The following is a 19730-nucleotide window of genomic DNA, read 5'->3' as shown; positions in this document are numbered from 1 at the left end:
CATGATCAGAGAACTAGAGCATTTATGTATCAGTCGTTTAAAAGAATCTCTCATTCTTATAGATATGGGCGGGGCATAAGGTCAGGCCCAAAATATGCATGTCTTGCAGAATTATAATCTTAAATTGAATTCATAGCCATGCCAATTCTCTTAAGTGACATTCATGGCACTGACTGGGAAGGAGTGAGACCTTGAGGTCTTACTGAGGATCCCTGGGTAGACTCAGACAAATCCCCAGGCAGCGGGCTCTTCTCCAGTGTGAAGACAGAGCCTTTTCTTGTCTGAGTAATAAATAACCTCACCTGTTAAGTACCCTTTCAAGAGGATGCCCATTCTCAACACCCACCCTGACAACACCCTTATTGTCCCCATACGCATAACTAGAACTAAGGAAAACAGGTACAGAGTCTGAGCCAGGAGGAAATCAGTACACACTAAACCAATTGCTAATTATTCTAGCAATAAATTAATAACTAAATACTAAGTAAGATTTTGCTAATTTATAATAATAAAAGCCTGGAGAATATGTGTGGGATAAATTCTAAGGTATTAGACTAAATGGATAGGAGGGATCTTAGATCAGGTCACATGTAGTGGTGTGTTTAGCAGAGATTCTGAACTCAATGTTTAGCTCAAACATCTAGAAGTAGCTCTAACAGCTTGACTAAAACCATACTCAATAGTAGCCTGGATTCAATGAGATTGAGAAGCCTGATGTCTGAAGAGGGGGGAAGCCAAAGGCTTAGGAAGGAAGGGATGTTGGAGTGGATTTATGGTGACTTCCTCACTGAGGTGCTGAGAGGTGTGTAGGGAAGGCGACCAGCATCTTTAAAAAGTTGTGTGGTGTGTGTTCCCCGAAGGCCAAGGCTGACAATGATGGGATGACTGACTTCAATGGGAGTCAGATGGATATAAACACTACAATGAGTGTCCACAAGAATGTTTTGACTCCCAGGAATAAAACAGATGGGCGACCTGCTGATGTGTTACTTGCTGTACAAACATGGACAGGGGAGTGGAAGCCTGCACTTACTGCAGTGAGCGGAGCACCAACCTCTTGCCTAGTTCCCAGACCCAGACTCTCTGGACAGGAAGGCAGGCAGCTTCTCAGTGCACGGTGGCCACAAATATAAACAGCCAGTCTTTCCCCAAAAGTGTTGGCAGCCACAGACCAGGGCCACTGTGCCCTGGAGAAGGAAGATCTTCAGGGATCGCTGGACACCGACTATGTGGACACTAATCTCTGGGACCCAAATGCCACTGTTCACCAGAGTGAGAGTTTATGAGAGTCAAGTGGTAGACAAGAGTTTTGGCCTGAATCAATCTCAGTGGATGAGAAGGGAGGGAGACGGAGGCTGCCCAAGGGCAAGAGGGGGCAGCTGAGACAGCATCCTGGGGAGGTGGAGCCATGTGTGAGCCAAGGTGCCAGGCCCAGTGCATGTTTCATCATTCCATCAGATTTTGTTTTTATTATAAAGACAAATTTGAGACAAAATTAAGAATTTCAAGATAGTGAATTGTATTTTAAATAATTAATAAACCAAAGAGCAAAAATAAGCAATGTACTCTAAGATTAGACAAAAAGTCTAAATTAAAGAAATTACTACATGATTAACCTTGTACATACAGGGTGGGCAAAAGTAGGTCTACAGTTATTCATATGGAAGATAATACAATAATCAGTAAATAATAACACAAGAATAAACTTTCATATACTGACAACTGTAAACCTACTTTGCCTACCCTGTATTTTTGTAATGTTGGAAGTGAATCAGTAAACAAATACTGAATTCTAGCTAGAAAGACTTTTTCACAGTAGTATGGGTTAGTAATTATGAGACCACATTGGCATATTCTAGGATTGAAAAATAAGGAAATACACTGAAGATAACAGGAGTCAGTGTCTAATTGTTGGAGGAATTATTAATATGGAATGGAGAAAGATTAGAATGGATCCTGTGTGTTGGAACTGAAGATATTACTAAGAACTCATGGAATGTAGAGATAAAGTTATGACATGTAGATACACAAGTGTATGCATGTACACACACACACACACACACACACACTGCCTCTCTGTGGAGACACCCCAGTAGCAATAAACATGACCAGTGCCCAGATTTTGGTCTGGATACCATTCCCCATGAAAAGGAACCACAGCTCCTCGGAGAAATGGTTTGCAAATCTGGAAAAGTAGATGATGAACCTAGCATATCTTGTCAATGTAAGGAAGTGCTCAGAGAATGACAGGGACATAGCAAAAGAACATAGAAGCCAATCGAAGAGGCTCAAAAATGGATAATGTGTGCATGAAAAAGAGAATCAGACTGTAACCTACACACAGTGTGTTCATGAGTGTGCATGTGTGTGTATGTATGGGAAGTTCATTCTTACAGAATGCTGACTAATAAATGTAAAAGGAAAGCTTGGCAAACATCTTAGCAATTTTTCAACAATCACCAATGGCTGCTAAACCAGTGGATGAAAGACTGATGAGGATCTTATCTGGTATTCCATAAAGAGGAAAATCAGTACAGCACAGAAACCTGGCTGACAGCACCTTAACCAAGGGATTAAAGTGACCATCGCCAGTAATGGTCCAACCCACCCACACGTGCACCTGATACGCACTGAGGACATCACATCAGTTTTGGAGTATTCCTGCCCAACTACGTAACCTCAATCAGATCATGAGAAAACACCAGGCAAACTACAAAGTAATTGTCCTGCCCCCTTAAAACATGTCAAGATATGAAAGGCAAAACCAGAGGAACTGTTCCAGATCAGAGGAGACCCAAGAAACATGACAACTAAATGCAGCAAGTGATTGTGGACAGCCATCCTGCTCCTGGTGGTTTTCCTCATAAAAGACGTTAGCAGGACAATTGGTGAAATACGAAAGCCTGGATATTAACTAAGAGTATGAACATCGATTTCCTAATTTTAATCACTGTCTGTGGTTATGTAAAAATGTCCTTGTTTCAAGGTTCACACTCTGAAATAGTTAGGGATAAGGTATATAACGTCTGCAGCTACTAAGAGGCATCCATGTTAGCAATTGGAGCAGCAGTTCTCAACCTGTGGGTCGCGACCCCTTTGGCGGTCGAACGACCTTTTCACAGGGGTTGCCTAAGACCATCCTGCATATCAGATATTTACATTACGATTCATAACAGGAGCAACATTACAGTTATGAAGTAGCAACGAAAACAATTTTATGGTTGGGTCACAACATGAGGAACTGTATTTAAAGGGCCAGAAGGTTGAGAACCACTGAATTGGAGGCTCTGGATGAACGTTATGTGGGAGTGCTTGCTATCGTTCTGGCAATTTTTCTTTTAAAAAAGGCTGAAATTACTCAAAATAAGAGTCTTCTACCCCTCCCCCTCCCCCCCAATGACAGAGTCACAACTTTTCAATGACTAAGTAATAGACCTAGGTGACAATCATCAATGAATGTTAAAAAAAAGTTGCATGCAAGACTGACAGGACTTTCCTAATGGGGTAAATCAATTAACAACATAACTGATGATGAATTTAATGTAAGTAAAAATGGGACAATCAGACAATACTGCCAGCTAGTGTGACCATTGTGTGCAGCAGGGTGTACACCACACCACCGATTAGTATTCTTGGAGAGGGAGGGGAGAACCTGAATTTAGTCAAGTCTTTAGATCTGACCAAGTACAGAAAATGTGGGAAGGTGAACAAAGCAATACCATAAAGATGCTCCCTGCTGAATGCAGAATATGGGATGTTCTGTGGACAAATGATTGTTTTATCAACTTTTCCTCTTTCTAAGGGGGAACTGGTGGTGTCTATTTCATGATGGACTGACCTACCTAAAGCTTAATTTCATGCTACCAGAGAAAGTCAGGAAATCCATGTGAGTGTCTGTCCCCTACATGAGCTTACCATGCTTGCATTTTGACTGGGATCTGCTTACGGAGAACTTCCAAGGGTACTTGACAAGCATCAGCAAGGACCACATTGAAAAACCGAGTGTCAGCAGGATCTCACCAGGGTGGGCAAGTGCTCACAGAGAGCACACCAGCACTCAGGTGGCAGAGGCTAAAGGAAACCTCAGAGGTCGGCTAGGCCTCTGGTTCCCCATTCTGGCTCTCCATTTAGAATTACTTGGGCCACTTAAAAATAATCTCATGCTGGAGCTCGGGGTTGATTTTGTTTCAAGTTCCTCAGATGATCTGGGCCAATCCACTCACCTGACAGGCAAGCAAACTGAGGCCAAGACAGGACAGGAAAGACTGGTGAATATCGAGGTTGGCATATTATCCCAGCTCCTGGAACCCTGAGGGATACGTCTTTGCACAAATTTTAAGAGGAAGGGCACCCCTATTTAATGTGCTTTACTGTACCTATGCTTGCTCCCACAAGCTCTCTTCTCCCTTGTAAAACAGTCTGCAAATGGAATTTACCAAGCTTTTTTGGGCTGAGCATGGCACAATGCAATTACATTTTAAGTTACTGATCACAACTACCTGGTAATTCCCATTTCACAGATGGGGAAACAAGTACTTGCCTAAAGTAGGTGGGACCAACATTCAAATCTGACAGCTGAACTCCAGGACCTCCACTCATACCACCACTCACAGGGTTACTCCACAGGGAACCTTAAAAACACACCAAAAGCCTAGATCAGTGGTTCTCAACCTTCCTAATGCCGCGACCCTTTAATATAGTTCCTCATGTTGTGGTGACCCCCAACCATAAAATTATTTTCGTTGCTACTTCATAACTGTAATTTTGCTAGTTATGAATCGTAATGTAAATATCTGATATGCAGGATGTATTTTCATTGTTACAAATTGAACATAATTAAAGCATAGTGATTAATCACAAAAACAATATGCAATCATATATGTGTTTTCCGATGGTCTTATGCGACCCCTGTGAAAGGGTCATTCGACCTCCAAAAGGGTCTCGACCCACAGGTTGAGAACCACTGGCCTAGATTCTGTGTAGAATTGGGAGATGCTAGACACGACAAGGCTAGCCCCTTGGAAATGACTCTGGGTTCCTGGCTCTGTGCAAGAATGGAAACCAGAGCCTGTTCTGAGCCTCTCATGGAAAAGCCAGGGGTCCTCAGTCCACAGGCCAAATCGGGGTGTCTGCTAGGATTCCTTTCCCATGGTCACTGTGCACAAATTTACCTCTCCCAAACTTCTCCCATCTCAAAACAAGACTAGAGAGTGTGACTGCAGAATCAGGATCACAGTGAAATTTGGGGTGGCAAAGCACTCAAGCAACCCCCACACCCCACCCTGACTTCCAGCCTTTCCTACAACTAATTGTAGCTGTATCTCTCTCTACAGCTGGCTAACAAGAATTAAGAGTTCGGTAAGTTCCCAAAAAAGCTTCTTAAAGGGGGCTGACTGAAAAGAGGTGTGCTCCCTTTGCCTCGGCCCACTCCTTTCTCCTGTCTGGAATATGCGCGTGATCACTGGTGCCCTTGCAGCCACCTCGGACCATGAGTGACCTTGAGGATGGAAGCCACAAGAGGATGGTGAACAGAAAGAAGCTGGGTCCCTAACTGACCTCCGGATTTCACTTGAGAAATAAACTATTTTGGTTAAGTCATTGCTACTTTGTCTTTTATTATATGCAACCAAACCTACTACTGACTCATAGACCATTTTCAGGACCGCTTCTCATGCTAAAAGAGGAAGTCACAGGAAAAAGGAATGTACTGTCAGGGGAAACTAATCCATTGCACCTGCATTTGGGGGACAAGTAAACAATCTTTCGGACACGATGTCTCTGCGTCGGAAGACTGACTGGACTGAACTGAGTATTGAGGTGATCCTGAGTCCCACCCCTAATGTCATCACCTTGCCAGCAATGAAGGAAGGCAAAGCCAGCTCTTAGGCCACAGGGCAGCCATCAGGGAACAAGCCCAATTCTCTCATTCCCCTTCATCAATGTGCCGCTTCTCCCATGCAGTGAACCATGGCTACAGTGGTTTCTTTAGTTGCAAACATTCCCACTGATAACCCCTGGAGGGAAATTCTCCTCTAGGCTAGGGTTCCCAGTTCGGAAGTGATGCTACCAAAAGCTACATAGGTTCCTCACACTCAAGGAATCCAGCGACATCAGTAAGCTGAACATCACACATCTATCTAGCTGCTTCCAGGTGCCCGGCTTCCCGCGTCACAGCAGCCACTGCAGGACCAAAGCCATCATCCAGAGATGAGCCCTTACCTTTTTGTTCCAAGAAACTCATCAATGATGAAGCCAACTTCCATCTGTGCTAGTGGTGGTTGTGCCTTTTTGTTTAGAATGTGTGTGGCTCAGTTGGTTAGAGCATTATCCTGATTCACCAAGGTTGTGGGTTTGGTGCCCAGTCAGGGCATATATAAGAAGCAACCAATGAATGATGCATAAATAAGTGGAACAAATCAATGTTTCTATCAAAAATCAATAAAAATTATAGAACGTGCATGCCTGCTGCTCTTTTGGGGAAGTTCTATTTCCCATAGTGGACGCACAGGAGGAGGTGGTTCATTTCACAGTAGCACATCTGTGTAATCAGTCATACACAGTCTTTCTATTTTTATTAATAGTGTAGAAAGGAGCATTTTGTAAAAAATAAATTTTAATTCCTCTACCTGATCAACTTTAATGTATTTAAAATAATACCCACTATATTATATATTTATAAAATGGTTCCCCTAAGAGAAATTCATTACATATAATGAATTTCGTAAAAGCGTAATATGCTAATTAGACCAGACATCCCCCCCGGACGACCATCTGGATGAAGCTGGGGCTTCGAGGGAAGCCCGGGTCCCAGGTGCGAGAGGGAAGCCGGTGCCAGCAGCCAGGGGAAGGAAGGCCTACTTTTGCACAAATTTCGTGCATCGGGCCTCTAGTATAAAATAAAGCCAGAGGTACTAATACCTAACCCCACTAAAAAATAAAAAATCCCTCAACTTAGAGCCAATGGAGAAAGTTCCAGTTCCTTGATGTATATGTATAAACTCATTTTATACAGCTGTTTCCCCCAATGGTCACAACGGTCTCTCCATTCCACTCGCACATCTCTAATATGACCTTAGCACTCCTTCCATGGAGGGGGTGGGGTGTACCCAATCCCCGACACCTGAGTGGGCTGTGTCACAGAAGTGAACTGTGGCTTCTTCCTGGTTCTCTGGGGGAAGTCACACAAGGAGCCTGCTTGCCCTGAAGCTACCCTGCTGGTGAGAACACAAAGTTCCTTCAGCCATAACTCAGTCAAGTTCCCACCCACCAGCCAGCACCAACTGCCAGTCACACAAGTGAGCCATGTTGACTGCCAACCTAACCGGGCCTTCCTATGCCTCAGCTCAGCAGACACCTGAGCATGCAAGAGGAGATGACACACAGCTGAGCCCTCCCCAAGTCCCGTCTCACAAAACTACAACAAAGCGAAGGGGCTACTGTAAGCCAGTCTGGGGTAATTTGTTATGCAGCAACAGTAACGAGAGCCCCGACTATCTTGGGGAAAGTCTCCATAATTAAAACTATTTTATCTGGGTATGTTTTTAAAATCTCTTAAGTTAAAATAACTAAAAGCAAACAGTGTACAAAACAAATACTTCAACTCTCAGAAAGAGTTCAGAAATTTACAGAAAAGAGTTCAGATAATTTACAAATACTTTTATAGAAAGGAATAAGAACATGGCAGCTGGAAGTGAGAGTGAGCAAATCAGAATGTTAGAGAGAGAGAACTGAAAGAAACTCCTAGGGAAGAGCAGTTTCTTCCACTAAGTGGGAAATTCCACAGGTAGGAGCTAGGCTCCTGGTTAAGCACATGGAATGTTCCATGACTAAAATGACTTTGTACCTTCTAATCTGCCTCCCCGACCCCTTATTTATTCCCTGAGCAAGCACACAGCAGAGTCTGGTTTGGAACGTGTGGACAGGGCTGAGGAGCAGATATTCATGGGGCATCAGAAGGGGCAAACAAAGGAAGCCTTTTGGTCAAACTTACCCATGTTTATCCTGACCCTACATTTTCAAGTCAAGAACCAGCCAGTGTTTCACAGCCTGGCAGAGAAAGCTCCGGATGCCTCGTCTTTGGTGCTCACATGAGCACCGAAGCTTTTCCATGGCACCAAGAGAACGACTTTGTGCAAAGCGCAGCCTCGACAAGGCGAGAGAATACTACCAGCTTTTATTTAAGTTTTTTTTATTTTCCTCCACACTGGCAAAAGTTCCGAGGGAGCTTAAAGTTTTGTAAACATTTTAACTATTCTTCTTCCCCACCCCCACCCCACCCCCACTTTTGAATTTACAAAGCAAAGGAGAGCAGGAGTCTCAAATTTTAAATGGTTCCCCATCTCCTCATGCTATTTGATCCAAAAACTATATACAAGTTTATAGCAGTCTCTGTATAGTTATTGTACATGTTTAGGAGGGAGAGAGGCAAGAAGGGGTTGGGAGATTAGTGATCCAAAATAATAAAATAGAAACCAAATATAATCATTCAAAACCAAACCACTCTCAGAGCAACTCCAGCCTCTTCAGGCAATGACAGGAAGAAAAGGTGCTCTACCAGGAGCCACCCAAACAGCACTTCTTGCACAGGGAGGGATGGTCCAATGGCTCCCGACCAAATGTGATTGGCAATTCCAGATGGTGTTTGCGGCGGGGGGGGGGGGGCAGGAAGAGTATTGGTTTATAAATAGGGCTTGAATACATTTATATCTGAAGGAAAGGGTATGAGGAGACCATGACCAGAAGCCAGCACCAGGCTTCTCTCCCATCCTCTCCCGTCCCTCCATCCCACTGCATTCTCTTGTATAGTGGTTTCCATGGATGAAGGTCTTACAGATGGTCAGGTTTTGTATATTCTTTTTTCAGAAAAGGCAACCGACTTGCCATTCCAGAATCTTTAAACAAAACCTTTTCAGGGCCACAGCAAGACACACACGCAATGTTCTGAGGAACCAGATGAATTTCCGAGCTTTTATCTGATGCAAAAGTTTATCCCTATTCAAAATGAAATTATACAAATTCATACATATGGTAAAGATCCTAGCTGCCTCTTAAACGAGACAAATTTTCAGCAGAAAGGCCCAAAAACAAACTGGTCCTAGTCCTCTGAAGTAAAAATATTTATGGGAAAAATCAGTTTTTGTAAGAAAGAAAAATTAAGAATAAGTCCCTCTCCCAGGCCACAGGGTCTCCTTTGTCCAATCAGGTTGGAGTATGCCAGGGGAGAAGTCAGCTTGAGTGGAAGTCACTATCTAATGAAGAAAACATGAATCCTTCCTCCGAAAGGATGCTCAGAAAGAACAGGCGAGGGGTGTGTAACATCAAACTAATCCAATCTAAACTCCACCCGACTCAGGGCCTCTTTGATGCAATCCCAAAGTTAGCAATGTGACCTTCAGACTGCAGAGCGCTGACTGTCTCTGTCGGACACTCAGTCATGGTCCATGGGCGTTTTGTAGCTGGCCAATGTCTGTTACCATTAACTCTCTTCATGATTGCACCAGTAGACCCCTTGCCCTTATTGGGGGAATAAAATGAAGAAGAAAAACAAAAGGAAAAAAAATGACAAGAGAAAGTAAAATTGCTATTGGCAGATCCCAACACACTTTCTGGGAGACAGTAGATGAAATCACGGCACAGTAAACACGTGCTGCCCAAAATCAGCCTTGTTGGAGAGTAATCCCAACTGCCACCCCCGAGACACAGGGTCTGGTCACTTATCTACAGTCTGAGATGCTCACCAACAGAAATGGTTTAAAGGATCTTGGACACAAAAGGCTAGAAGAGAAAGCCTGAGATGATGGATTCTGTGATTTGTTGCAGAGTGATAAGAGTAAATGGTAAGTGTTGTGTCCAAAGGTGAAGAATCCATGGTCAGCAGAGAGGAGAGGGAAGGCCAGTCCACTGGCAGGTGCTCAGTAGTCATCCAAAGTTTCGATTTCACCCATATTGAGTCGCTCTGATGAAGCATTGACTGAAAACCCTGCAGGAAAAAATTGACAATGAGTGACCAAGACCCAGACAACTATGTGTCTCAAAGGCAATGGGCTACAATTCTGGGCAGTAGGCTGGAATGTAAGTCTCTTGTTTTTGAGCACACCATAAGGATGGAATAATCAAGGGAAGAAGAAGAAAGAAGGATAAAGGTCAGAGCAGTGGTTTTGTTTTCTGCCCTTCGAATGAGAGATTCTTTTTGTTTTATTTCTTACGGTTCTAACATAATTTAATTAGGGAGGAAAAACAAACAAACACCAGCATTACTGCTTAAACAGAATTACAAACCATTGCCTTAGAGCAGCGGTTCTCAACCTGTGGGTCGCGACCCCTTTGGGGGTCGAACGACCCTTTCACAGGGATCGTCTAAGACCATCGGAAAACACATATATAATTACATACTGTTTTTGTGATTAATCATTATGCTTTAATTATGTTCAATTTGTAACAATGAAATTGGGGGTCACCACAACATGAACTGTATTAAAGGGTTGCAGCATTAGGAAGGTTGAGAACCACTGCCTTAGAGAATCCTGAGAGTAACCTGGGGTATAAGTGTGTGTTTAGGCCAGGCCAGGCTGGACCCCGGGGGAGAGGGGAAATTCATTCAGGATAGGTACCTTAAAAGAAATGGGACCTTAGCTGCATTTGGGGCTCTAGCCTGTTTGGCTCAGTGGACAGAGTGTTGACCTGTGGACTGAAGGGTCCCAGGTTTGATTCTGGTCAAGGGCACGTACCTTGGTTGCAGGCTCAATCCCTGGCCCAAGTTGGGGCGTGTGCAGGAGGCAATCAATCAATGTGTCTCTCATATCAATGTTTCTATCTCTCCCCCTCCCTTCCACTCTCTCTAAAAATCAATGGAAAAAAATATCCTCGGGTAAAGATTAACAAAAAATAAGAAATGGGGGCAGGAAAGCAGGAACAACACATTCTGAGTGAGAGTAATACTACTTCAGCCCCACTCACTACTGGGAACACCACCACCCTTAATTCAAAAACTCTATCAAATTCTGGCCAAGAGCTTTTGCTATTTGGAGGTAGGAGGCTTCAGGAAAGATCCACTACAAAATCCCTAGGGCCCTCAGAAATCATTTCTATCACATAATAGACAGTACAAAAATATTCAAGTACTGTATTCAACTCAACCTATTAAAAATAGACCTGCAAAGAAAAGGATTTCAGTTAGCAATACTGAATAAGCAAAATGGAATTTGTTTTAGAATATCAAAACTGCCCTGGACAGTGTTTCTCAATGGTTAGAGCATCAGCCCACTCACTAAAGGATCTCAAGTTCGATTCCTGATCAAGGGCATATACCTGGTTGCAGGTCAGGGTATGGGAGACAACCAATTGATGTGTCTCTCTCACATTGATGTTTTTCTCCCTCCTCCCCTTCTACTCTCTCTAAAAAATGGAAAAATATTCTTGGGTGAGGATTAACAACAATAATAACAACAAAAATAGAATAACAGTACTAGCACTGAAGGCAGCAAGCAGTACTCACAAACACTACTGACATTCGAAAACCTAATGCCACCAGCCACATGTATGTAATTTTCCCACAAACTCCATAACCAGAGATTGATAAATAGAATTATTTACAGGGCCTCTTTGGAAGGAGTGACTCCCAAAAAGCTTTCAGTTTATCCACCCTAAATGAAATCCCAAACTGTTTCAGCTGCTATTTGAGTATCAAAAAGTAAACAAGCCATGCTCTCCAGTCTAAAAGCAGTTCTGTTAATATTATTTGAGTTTTCTGCCTCCTCCTTTTTGTTCCTAATGTTCAAGTTTTCAAATAAATACATTTTTTAAATGTACCAATAATAAACAAAAAATACTCTACATAATAAAAACAGCTTAATTATATTACATTCTTGACTCAAAAATATCATGAATTGAAAACATAAGCATGTCTGTTTATTAACCAGGGAGGCTGTGGTACAAGCTGCTTACAGGGCTGAGTCTGGGAGAGTTAAGGACTCCAAACCCCAACCTGAGTTCTATCCATCAACTGTGTTCCCAAAGCCCACAAGACTTTCTCCCTTAAAAATAATGAAAGGCTTAGTGTTTGTATTTTTAAATAACGGTTTAATTAGGTAACTATAAACACCTAAACACGCAACAAGTCTAAGAAATGAGCTATTAATCTATTCTGAAGCAGGTTTTTCTTTGATGTCACATATATCTCAAGAACAGATGAAATGTGATAAAAACAATAATTAACTACAGGCAATGAAAGTGAAAATTTAATAACACAAACTAAATTACCTTTTAACCATAAAAAGACAGGAAGGGAGAATAAGCCTGTCGCAAAAAAAAGTTATTTATTTATTGCCATAGTATGCCGATTACAAGGCTATTCTCAGACATGGTCTATGGTCTCATTTACTTGCCATAGAAAACCAGTAAGGTGGGTACTTTCCCCATTTGATAAAAAGGAAAGCTCTGGGACACCAGGACACCCAAAGCAATGCAAACGAGGATTTAAGCCCAGGATGCCTAGCTCTAAAGACACATTCCCTTAGGTTCAGAACAGGCTGCCTCTCACTCACACAATTTCTTTAAGGTTTGAGAGCCTGTTTTTATTTTATTTTTTTAAATATATTTTTATTGATTCCAGAGAGGAAGGGAGAGGGAGAGATAGATAGAAACATCAATGATGAGAGAGAATCACTGGCTGCCTCCTGCACACCCCCACACAGGGGATCGCGCCCACAACCCAGGCATATGCCCTGGCCACAAATCGAACCATGACCTCTGGTTCATAAGTTGAACATTCAACCACTGAGCCACATTGGCTGAGTTGAGACCCTGTTTTTATAAGGAGAGGTAACTGGGTAACTGTGTGTGTTTAAATTGCACGGGTTCACTTACTTATTTATAGGTGGATTTCTCCCCCGCCCCCATTAAGTATGCAGTTGGCCCTTCGTATCCCAGGATTTCACATCTATGAATTCAGACAACCTCGGTGGAAAACAGTATTTTTGACTGGAAATTGGGAATCAGTGGATGCGGAGGGCAGACTGTATACACCAGCCGTGGGCAAACTACCGCCTGCGGGCCGAATCCGGCCCGTTTGAAATGAATAAAACTAAAAAAAAAAAAAGACCGTACCCTTTTATGTAATGATGTTTACTTTGAATTTATATTAGTTCACACAAACACTCCATCCATGCTTTTGTTCCGGCCCTCCGGTCCAGTTTAAGAACCCATTGTGGCCCTCGAGTCAGCCCACCCCTGGTATACACTGTTCTACAGCATTTTATATAAGGAACTTGAGAATCCTCAGATTTTGGTATCCGCACCAGTCCTGGAACCAATCCTCCACAGATGCAAGGGACGACTGAAAGTTTTGGGGAAGTAAAAAATTATACTCAGACTTGTGATTGTGCAGGAGGTCTATGCCCCTAACCCATGTTATTCAAGGGTCAACTGTATTTGTCATATCTAAGCACAGGATGCTGGCTCACAATGGCAGCTGGTAGGCAATGGAAGATATTAAAATGAGACTGGGCCCCCTTCTGATGGTTTGTTTTAGAAGCATGGCTCTCTTTTGATCTATTTTTTCAATAGATACTTTTGGATCAAATTAACGCCTGTTTCCTACTCTGTGCATGGGAAACCTGTAACTGGCAGATATTTATTAATGTTCTTAATCTGTAAATCAATAAGGCATATATAAATTAAAACAATAATATGTGAAAGTGAGTAGGTAAAGGACAGAAATTAGTAATTATCAAAAGAATTTCCAGAAGGAGGTTCAGCTGAACAGGAATTTTCATAAAATGGCCTAAGAAACTACCCAAGTGAGTTTCCTTAATACTTGGATTTTTTTTCTTCCCCTTTAACATATACAGATTCCTTAAACTCTATTTTAAAATGACCTCTCATTCCCCTAAAGGGAGATTTTAAGTCCCATTTTTTTCTTACATCTGTAATAGGAGATGGGGTCAGATCAAATACTTAACCCAATACTTAAGCCTCATTTTCAAAGGAATCTTTTTCCTGACAGCCTAGCCTTTAAATAGTATGGGATTCTGAGCTAGAACCCACAACCAGACTTTTAGAAACACTTTTAAATTTATATTCATCTATTTCTGTCAAAACTAGATAAAATTTTGGTCTATTCTACCCAGCCTTAATATAAACTTTCAAGACAGGCAGAAAGAATAGAATTTCACCAGCTCTCCATGCTCCCAAAGCCAGCGTTCAGGTATTAGCTCCAAATGGCAATGCTCAAAGTTAAGTTTTTGTTCCTAACATTTGCTTTCTCGAGGGCAGGAAACCTCTGGAGGAAAGTGGATTCTGTAAAAGGCAGAGTGGGGTTGTGTAACTTCCCTCTTGCTGTGCTATTAGCTCTCTCATGCGGGTCTCTCCATTGGAGTCTCACAGCCATTTCCCACTCAACTCATCCAACACTTAAATGCCCTATCATTTCCCCTAAAGCTCACTCCACTTCACTGTGCTTGCTTATCATTTTAGCAAAAGCCAACACTATCCTTCCTGCTGCTGCCAAACCTTCCCAGTCTTTTTGGCCAGCCAATTCTATCCCCTAGGATTCCTAGCTCTAAAGCCCACATTCTCTTAGGTTCAGAACAATAGGCTACCTCTCGCTCATATAATTTCTTTAAAGTTTGAGATCCTTAAAATTCCTCAAATCCATCTTTCATTCCAAAATCCTACTCACCTGGTCTATACTGCAGCCTCCTAACCAAGCCAACATCCCAAACCATTCTATTAGACAGCGTGATTTATAATAGCCTATTTTACATTCATAAATGAATAATAATTTTATCATTGTATGTAGGTTGTTAGGCCAATTTAAGGAACACTAGCAGCCCATCAGCTTTGCCTATACTTTTTACTACCCCAGAAACACCATTCCCCATCCTTCCTGCTAGTCTTTCAAAGCCCCAATTCAAGTGTCCCCTTTTCCATGAAGCTGCCTTGTGTGAAGACACTGGTCCTCATTGCAGGACAAGAACAGCTGTTGGTAACACAGAAGAGTGGAAAGAAAACAGGTCTGCTCTGCAATCCCAGCCCATGCTGACAGCTGGGTGACTGGGATATGTTCTGAATCCTCTAGGCTGGGGTTTACTCATTGGGAAAACCGGAACATCACCTCACAAAGCAATCATTCTGAGAATCACATGATACACATGATCAACAAACACTGGCTCTTTTCTCTGAACACCTGATTGGATTTATCGTCAGTTTCCACACATATCAGCATTTAAGTTTGTAAATAACTTTTACTATTCTCCATTATCATTATTTCCAAATAAATGAAAGGGCCTTCTAGGGAAATTAATATTAAATATGAAACAGGCTTTAAAGTATAAAGCACCATAGAATCTAGTCCCTATGGCACATGAGGCACAGCTCTTGCATTGAGACACCCAGTAAATACTTACTACTTACTTTGAACTGGCTAAAATAATTAATTTGGTAGAAGAATTATTTCCCTTCATGAAAAACATCCTACCACAGAACTGCTCAGCCTGCTATTCCCCCAATACTCAGCAGAGACTTAAGACCTGTGCTCACCTAATAAACTGGGATCTGCTCGGACCATCTTCTGTTTTTTCTTCTTCTTGCCACTCTGTACGGCCTCAAAATTGGATTGTTGGTTGTTGCTTTGATTGGTCTGAAATACTGAATGGAGTGCACTGTGGTTCATCCCCCACACGGAGTCCTGTGAAACAAGATGGCACAAGCGAAGTTACACAGTGCACGTAGGCTTGGCCCACCCTCAGAGAATGGTTGATTTGCCCTACCTCACCTTGTCAACTACAAGTTTCAAACAAAAAGTCTACCACAGATTCTGATAATTATGAACCGGAGTAATCCACTGAGCCACCCTTCTCCTTCATTTAGATTTGGACACCATTTAAGTGCTATGCCTCCACAAAGCCTATTGTGGTAACTCCAGGTGTCACCCTGCTATGACAGCACAGCATTCAAAACCTCTCAGGTCTACATGGAGTCTGTACAATCCACTAGGAAATTCAATATATAGCAAATGAAATCACCAACAGACCTCTGACTTTGGCAATTTACACCCCTAACATACCCAAAGTGGAAGGTTCCTTTGTTCTCTGGGCCCCTAGACAGAGAGAACAGGCTGCAAACCAACTGGTACCATCATATCAAATAAAGTAAATGCCCTGTACTTTATTCCTATTGACAATCCTAGAAAGGGTCTAGTCTTAAAACATTATCCATACTTCTACCAACTGGTTCAACTATGAAATGATCTACCAGATAATTCACACTTACTTGTTGCACTTATTAGAGCAATTTATTCAAAACTGGGATCAAGCCCTGGCTGGTGTGGCTTAGTGCTTAGAGCATCGGCCTGCACACCGAAGGATCTCGAGTTTGATTTCCGGTTAAGGGCACACACTTGGGTTGTAGGTTCAATCCAGGCTCCATGGGGGAGTGTACATGAGGCAGCCAATCAATGTCTCTCTCTCATCTCAACCAATCTCTCTCTCTTTCTTCCTCTCTCCCTCTCTCACTAAAACTCAATGGAAAAAATGTCCTTAGGTGAGAATTAACAAAACAAACAAACAAAAAACACTGAGATAAAGATTTAGTGAGCTAGCTGAAGGCAGGGTGGGTGGAGAAAGTCCTGTGGAAGGATGAGCCTGGGTGCACATGCCCTGGACCTTTGCCTTCCTATTTCAGCAGAGTCAGCCACTTTACAAATGCAAAGGACCATCTGCATTGCTACAGAATGTCTTCTCTTCTGATTCCTCAAAATATTTTTCCTAGTGCTGTTCCTATTTACAGCTTTTCACTTTTCCTTCAGTTGATCCCTATCAGCCCTCTACTCAAATGGATTTCAAATGCCCTGTACTTCACTATATCGTACATGTTCCCAGAAGTGACCTATAAAACAAACATTATCTCTAGTAAAAGAATTATGTGAGGAGAACCAAGATGGCGGCATAGGTTAACGCCGGAGTTTGCTGCTTTGAACAACTGCTTCAAAAGTGAAACCAAAAAACGGAAGGGACAGCACCCAGAACCACAGGAACGCCGGCTGAGTGGAAGTCCTACAACTAGGAGGAAAGAGAAACGCATACGGACACTCAGAGGAGGCGCAGTGCTGAGGTCAAATTCTGAGGTGCGGAGTGCACGGAGCGGGCTGGCGGCGGAGGGCACGGTTGGCGTTTTCAATCGGGAGGGAGTCGCAGACTCTGAGCTCCAGATCCGGGCGAGTCTTTAGGGACCCAGACTCAAACGGGAGAAACGGGACTGTCTGGCTTCGGTCAGAGCGAGTGCAGCTTTCTCTCCGAGCTTTGCAGTGGGTGCTGGGACTCAGAGAGGCAGAGCCCCTGGGGACAGGACTGAGAGCCGCCATAACTGCTCTCTCCGGCCCACCCTGTTGATCCTGTGCGACCTGCCCCGCCCAAGCCCTGCACACAGGCATTTGCCGGATAGCCTCAGGCAAACGCCAGATTAGCACCTCCCTAGAGGACAGAAGTTCTCTCACTGCTGACACAGCTGATTCTCATAGCCACTTGGCCTGGAGGTCAAACCCTCCCTGGAATTAGCTACAACAATCAAGATTTAACTATAAGACTGCGAACAAAGACCACTAGGGGGTGCACCAAGGAAGCATAACAAAATGCGGAGACAAAGAAACAGGACAAAATTGTCAATGGAAGATATAGAGTTCAGAACCACACTTTTAAGGTCTCTCAAGAACTGTTTAGAAGCCGCCGATAAACTTAATGAGATCTACAAGAAAACTAATAAGACCCTCGATCTTATATTGGGGAACCAACTAGAAATTAAGCATACACGGACTGAAATAACGAATATTATACAGACTCCCGACAGCAGACCAGAGGAGCGCAAGAATCAAGTCAATGATTTGAAATGCGAGGAAGCAAAAAACACCCAACCGGAAAAGCAAAATGAAAAAAGAATCCAAAAATGCGAGGATAGTGTAAGGAGCCTCTGGGACAGCTTCAAGCGTACCAACATCAGAATTATAGGGGTGCCAGAAGATGAGAGAGAGCAAGATATTGAAAACCTATTTGAAGAAATAATGACAGAAAACTTCCCCCACCTGGTGAAAGAAATGGACTTACAGGTCCAAGAAGCGCGGAGAACCCCAAACAAAAGGAATCCAAAGAGGACCACACCAAGACACATCATCATTAAAATGCCAAGAGCAAAAGATAAAGAGAGAATCTTAAAAACAGCAAGAGAAAGAAACTCAGTTACCTACAAGGGAATATCCATACGACTGTCAGCTGATTTCTCAACAGAAACTTTGCAGGCCAGAAGGGAGTGGCAAGAAATATTCAAAGTGATGAATACCAAGAACCTACAACCAAGATTACTTTATCCAGCAAAGCTATCATTCAGAATTGAAGGTCAGATAAAGAGCTTCACAGATAAGGAAAAGCTAAAGGAGTTCATCACCACCAAACCAGGATTATATGAAATGCTGAAAGGTATCCTTTAAGACGAGGAAGAGGAAGAAAAAGGTAAAGATACAAATTATGAACAACAAATATGCATCTATCAACAAGTGAATCTAAGAATCAAGTGAATAAATAATCTGATGAACAGAATGAACTGTTGATTATAATAGAATCAGGGACATAGAAAGGGAATGGACTGACTATTCCTGGGGGTGAAAGGGGTGTGGGAGATTCGGGAAGAGACTGGACAAAAATTGTGCACCTATGGATGAGGACAGTGGGTGGGGAGTGAGGGCGGAGGGTGGGGCGGGAACTGGGAGGAGGGGAGTTATGGGGGGGAAAAAAAGAGGAACAAATGTAATAATCTGAACAATAAAGATTTAATTAAAAAAAAAAAAAAAAAAAAAAAAAAAAAAAAAGAATTATGTGAGTAAAGAATATGAATATTCTTAAGCCTCTCCCTTAATTATGCCAGTTAGTCTTTCAAAAAACTTGTATCCTCATTATTTATGGATTCCACATTTATAAATTCACTACAATAGTCCGCCCTTATCCATGGTTTTGTCTTCCTTGGTTTCAGCAATCACAGTCCAAAAATATGAAATGGAAAATTCCAAAAATAAACAATTCATGAGTTTTAAATTGTGCACTGTTCTGAGTAGCATGATGAAATTTTGCACCACCCCACTCAGTGCTTCCCTGGACATGAATCATCCCTTTGTCCAGCATCTCCATGCTGTCTGTGTACTTGCTACCTGCCCATTAGACATTAGTAGCTACCTTGGTATCAGATCTGTTAACAAAGAGCCAAAGACACCACATTCACATAACTTTTATCCTATCTAATAATAGACAAACATGGTAATTGACCGTACCTTTGCTACACCTCCCATTGGCTAATCAGCACGATACGCAAATTAGCCGCCAACAAAGATGGCGGATAATTTGCATACTGCAGGCAGGGCAGGCCAGCGCGAGCTGCCATCCGGGCCCCCGTGTGCCACCTAAGCCCTGCCCCGAGCTGGGACTCCCCTGTGTGGCCCTGGGCGGCGGGGCTTGGCAGCGCAAACTCGCCGCCTAAGCCCCGCCCCCAGCCAGGACCCCTGTGTGCGGCCCTGGGCGGCGGGACCCTGGGGCCGTGATCGTGATCGTAAACTGGGCCGCAGGCAAGGCGGCCCCCCGGGACCCAGGAAGCCGTTGGCGAGGTCTGCAGGCGAAGCGGAGATCAAGCTATGAGGGGGAGGGTGGGGGGCAGAAGGAGCTACAGGAGCAGCTCTGGCCGGAGACTGAAGACTC

At 43.0% G+C, this 19730-nt stretch overlaps 1 protein-coding gene across 19 annotated transcripts in view; it reads right to left on the bottom strand.

Moving 5' to 3' along the window:
• Positions 1-8938: 8938 nt before the first annotated feature.
• Positions 8939-19730, bottom strand: part of GIGYF2 (GRB10 interacting GYF protein 2) — a 134961-nt gene continuing 124169 nt past the window's right edge. For 18 of the 19 annotated variants that reach the window (XM_036320210.1, XM_036320213.1, XM_036320205.1 and 15 more), the window contains 2 exons: positions 15538-15685; positions 8939-9979 (listed from right to left, as the gene is read on the bottom strand). In XM_036320210.1, coding sequence (XP_036176103.1) covers positions 9912-9979; positions 15538-15685 — 216 coding nt within the window. In that variant the 3' untranslated portion in view covers positions 8939-9911. The remainder of the gene's footprint in view (positions 9980-15537; positions 15686-19730) is intronic. The other variant, XR_004969477.1, reaches the window with a different exon arrangement.

This window comes from Myotis myotis, unplaced genomic scaffold (genome assembly GCF_014108235.1).
Source record: "Myotis myotis isolate mMyoMyo1 unplaced genomic scaffold, mMyoMyo1.p scaffold_m19_p_8, whole genome shotgun sequence".
Classification (NCBI taxonomy): Eukaryota; Metazoa; Chordata; class Mammalia; order Chiroptera; family Vespertilionidae; genus Myotis; species Myotis myotis.
This window is presented reverse-complemented; position numbering and strand designations above follow the sequence as displayed.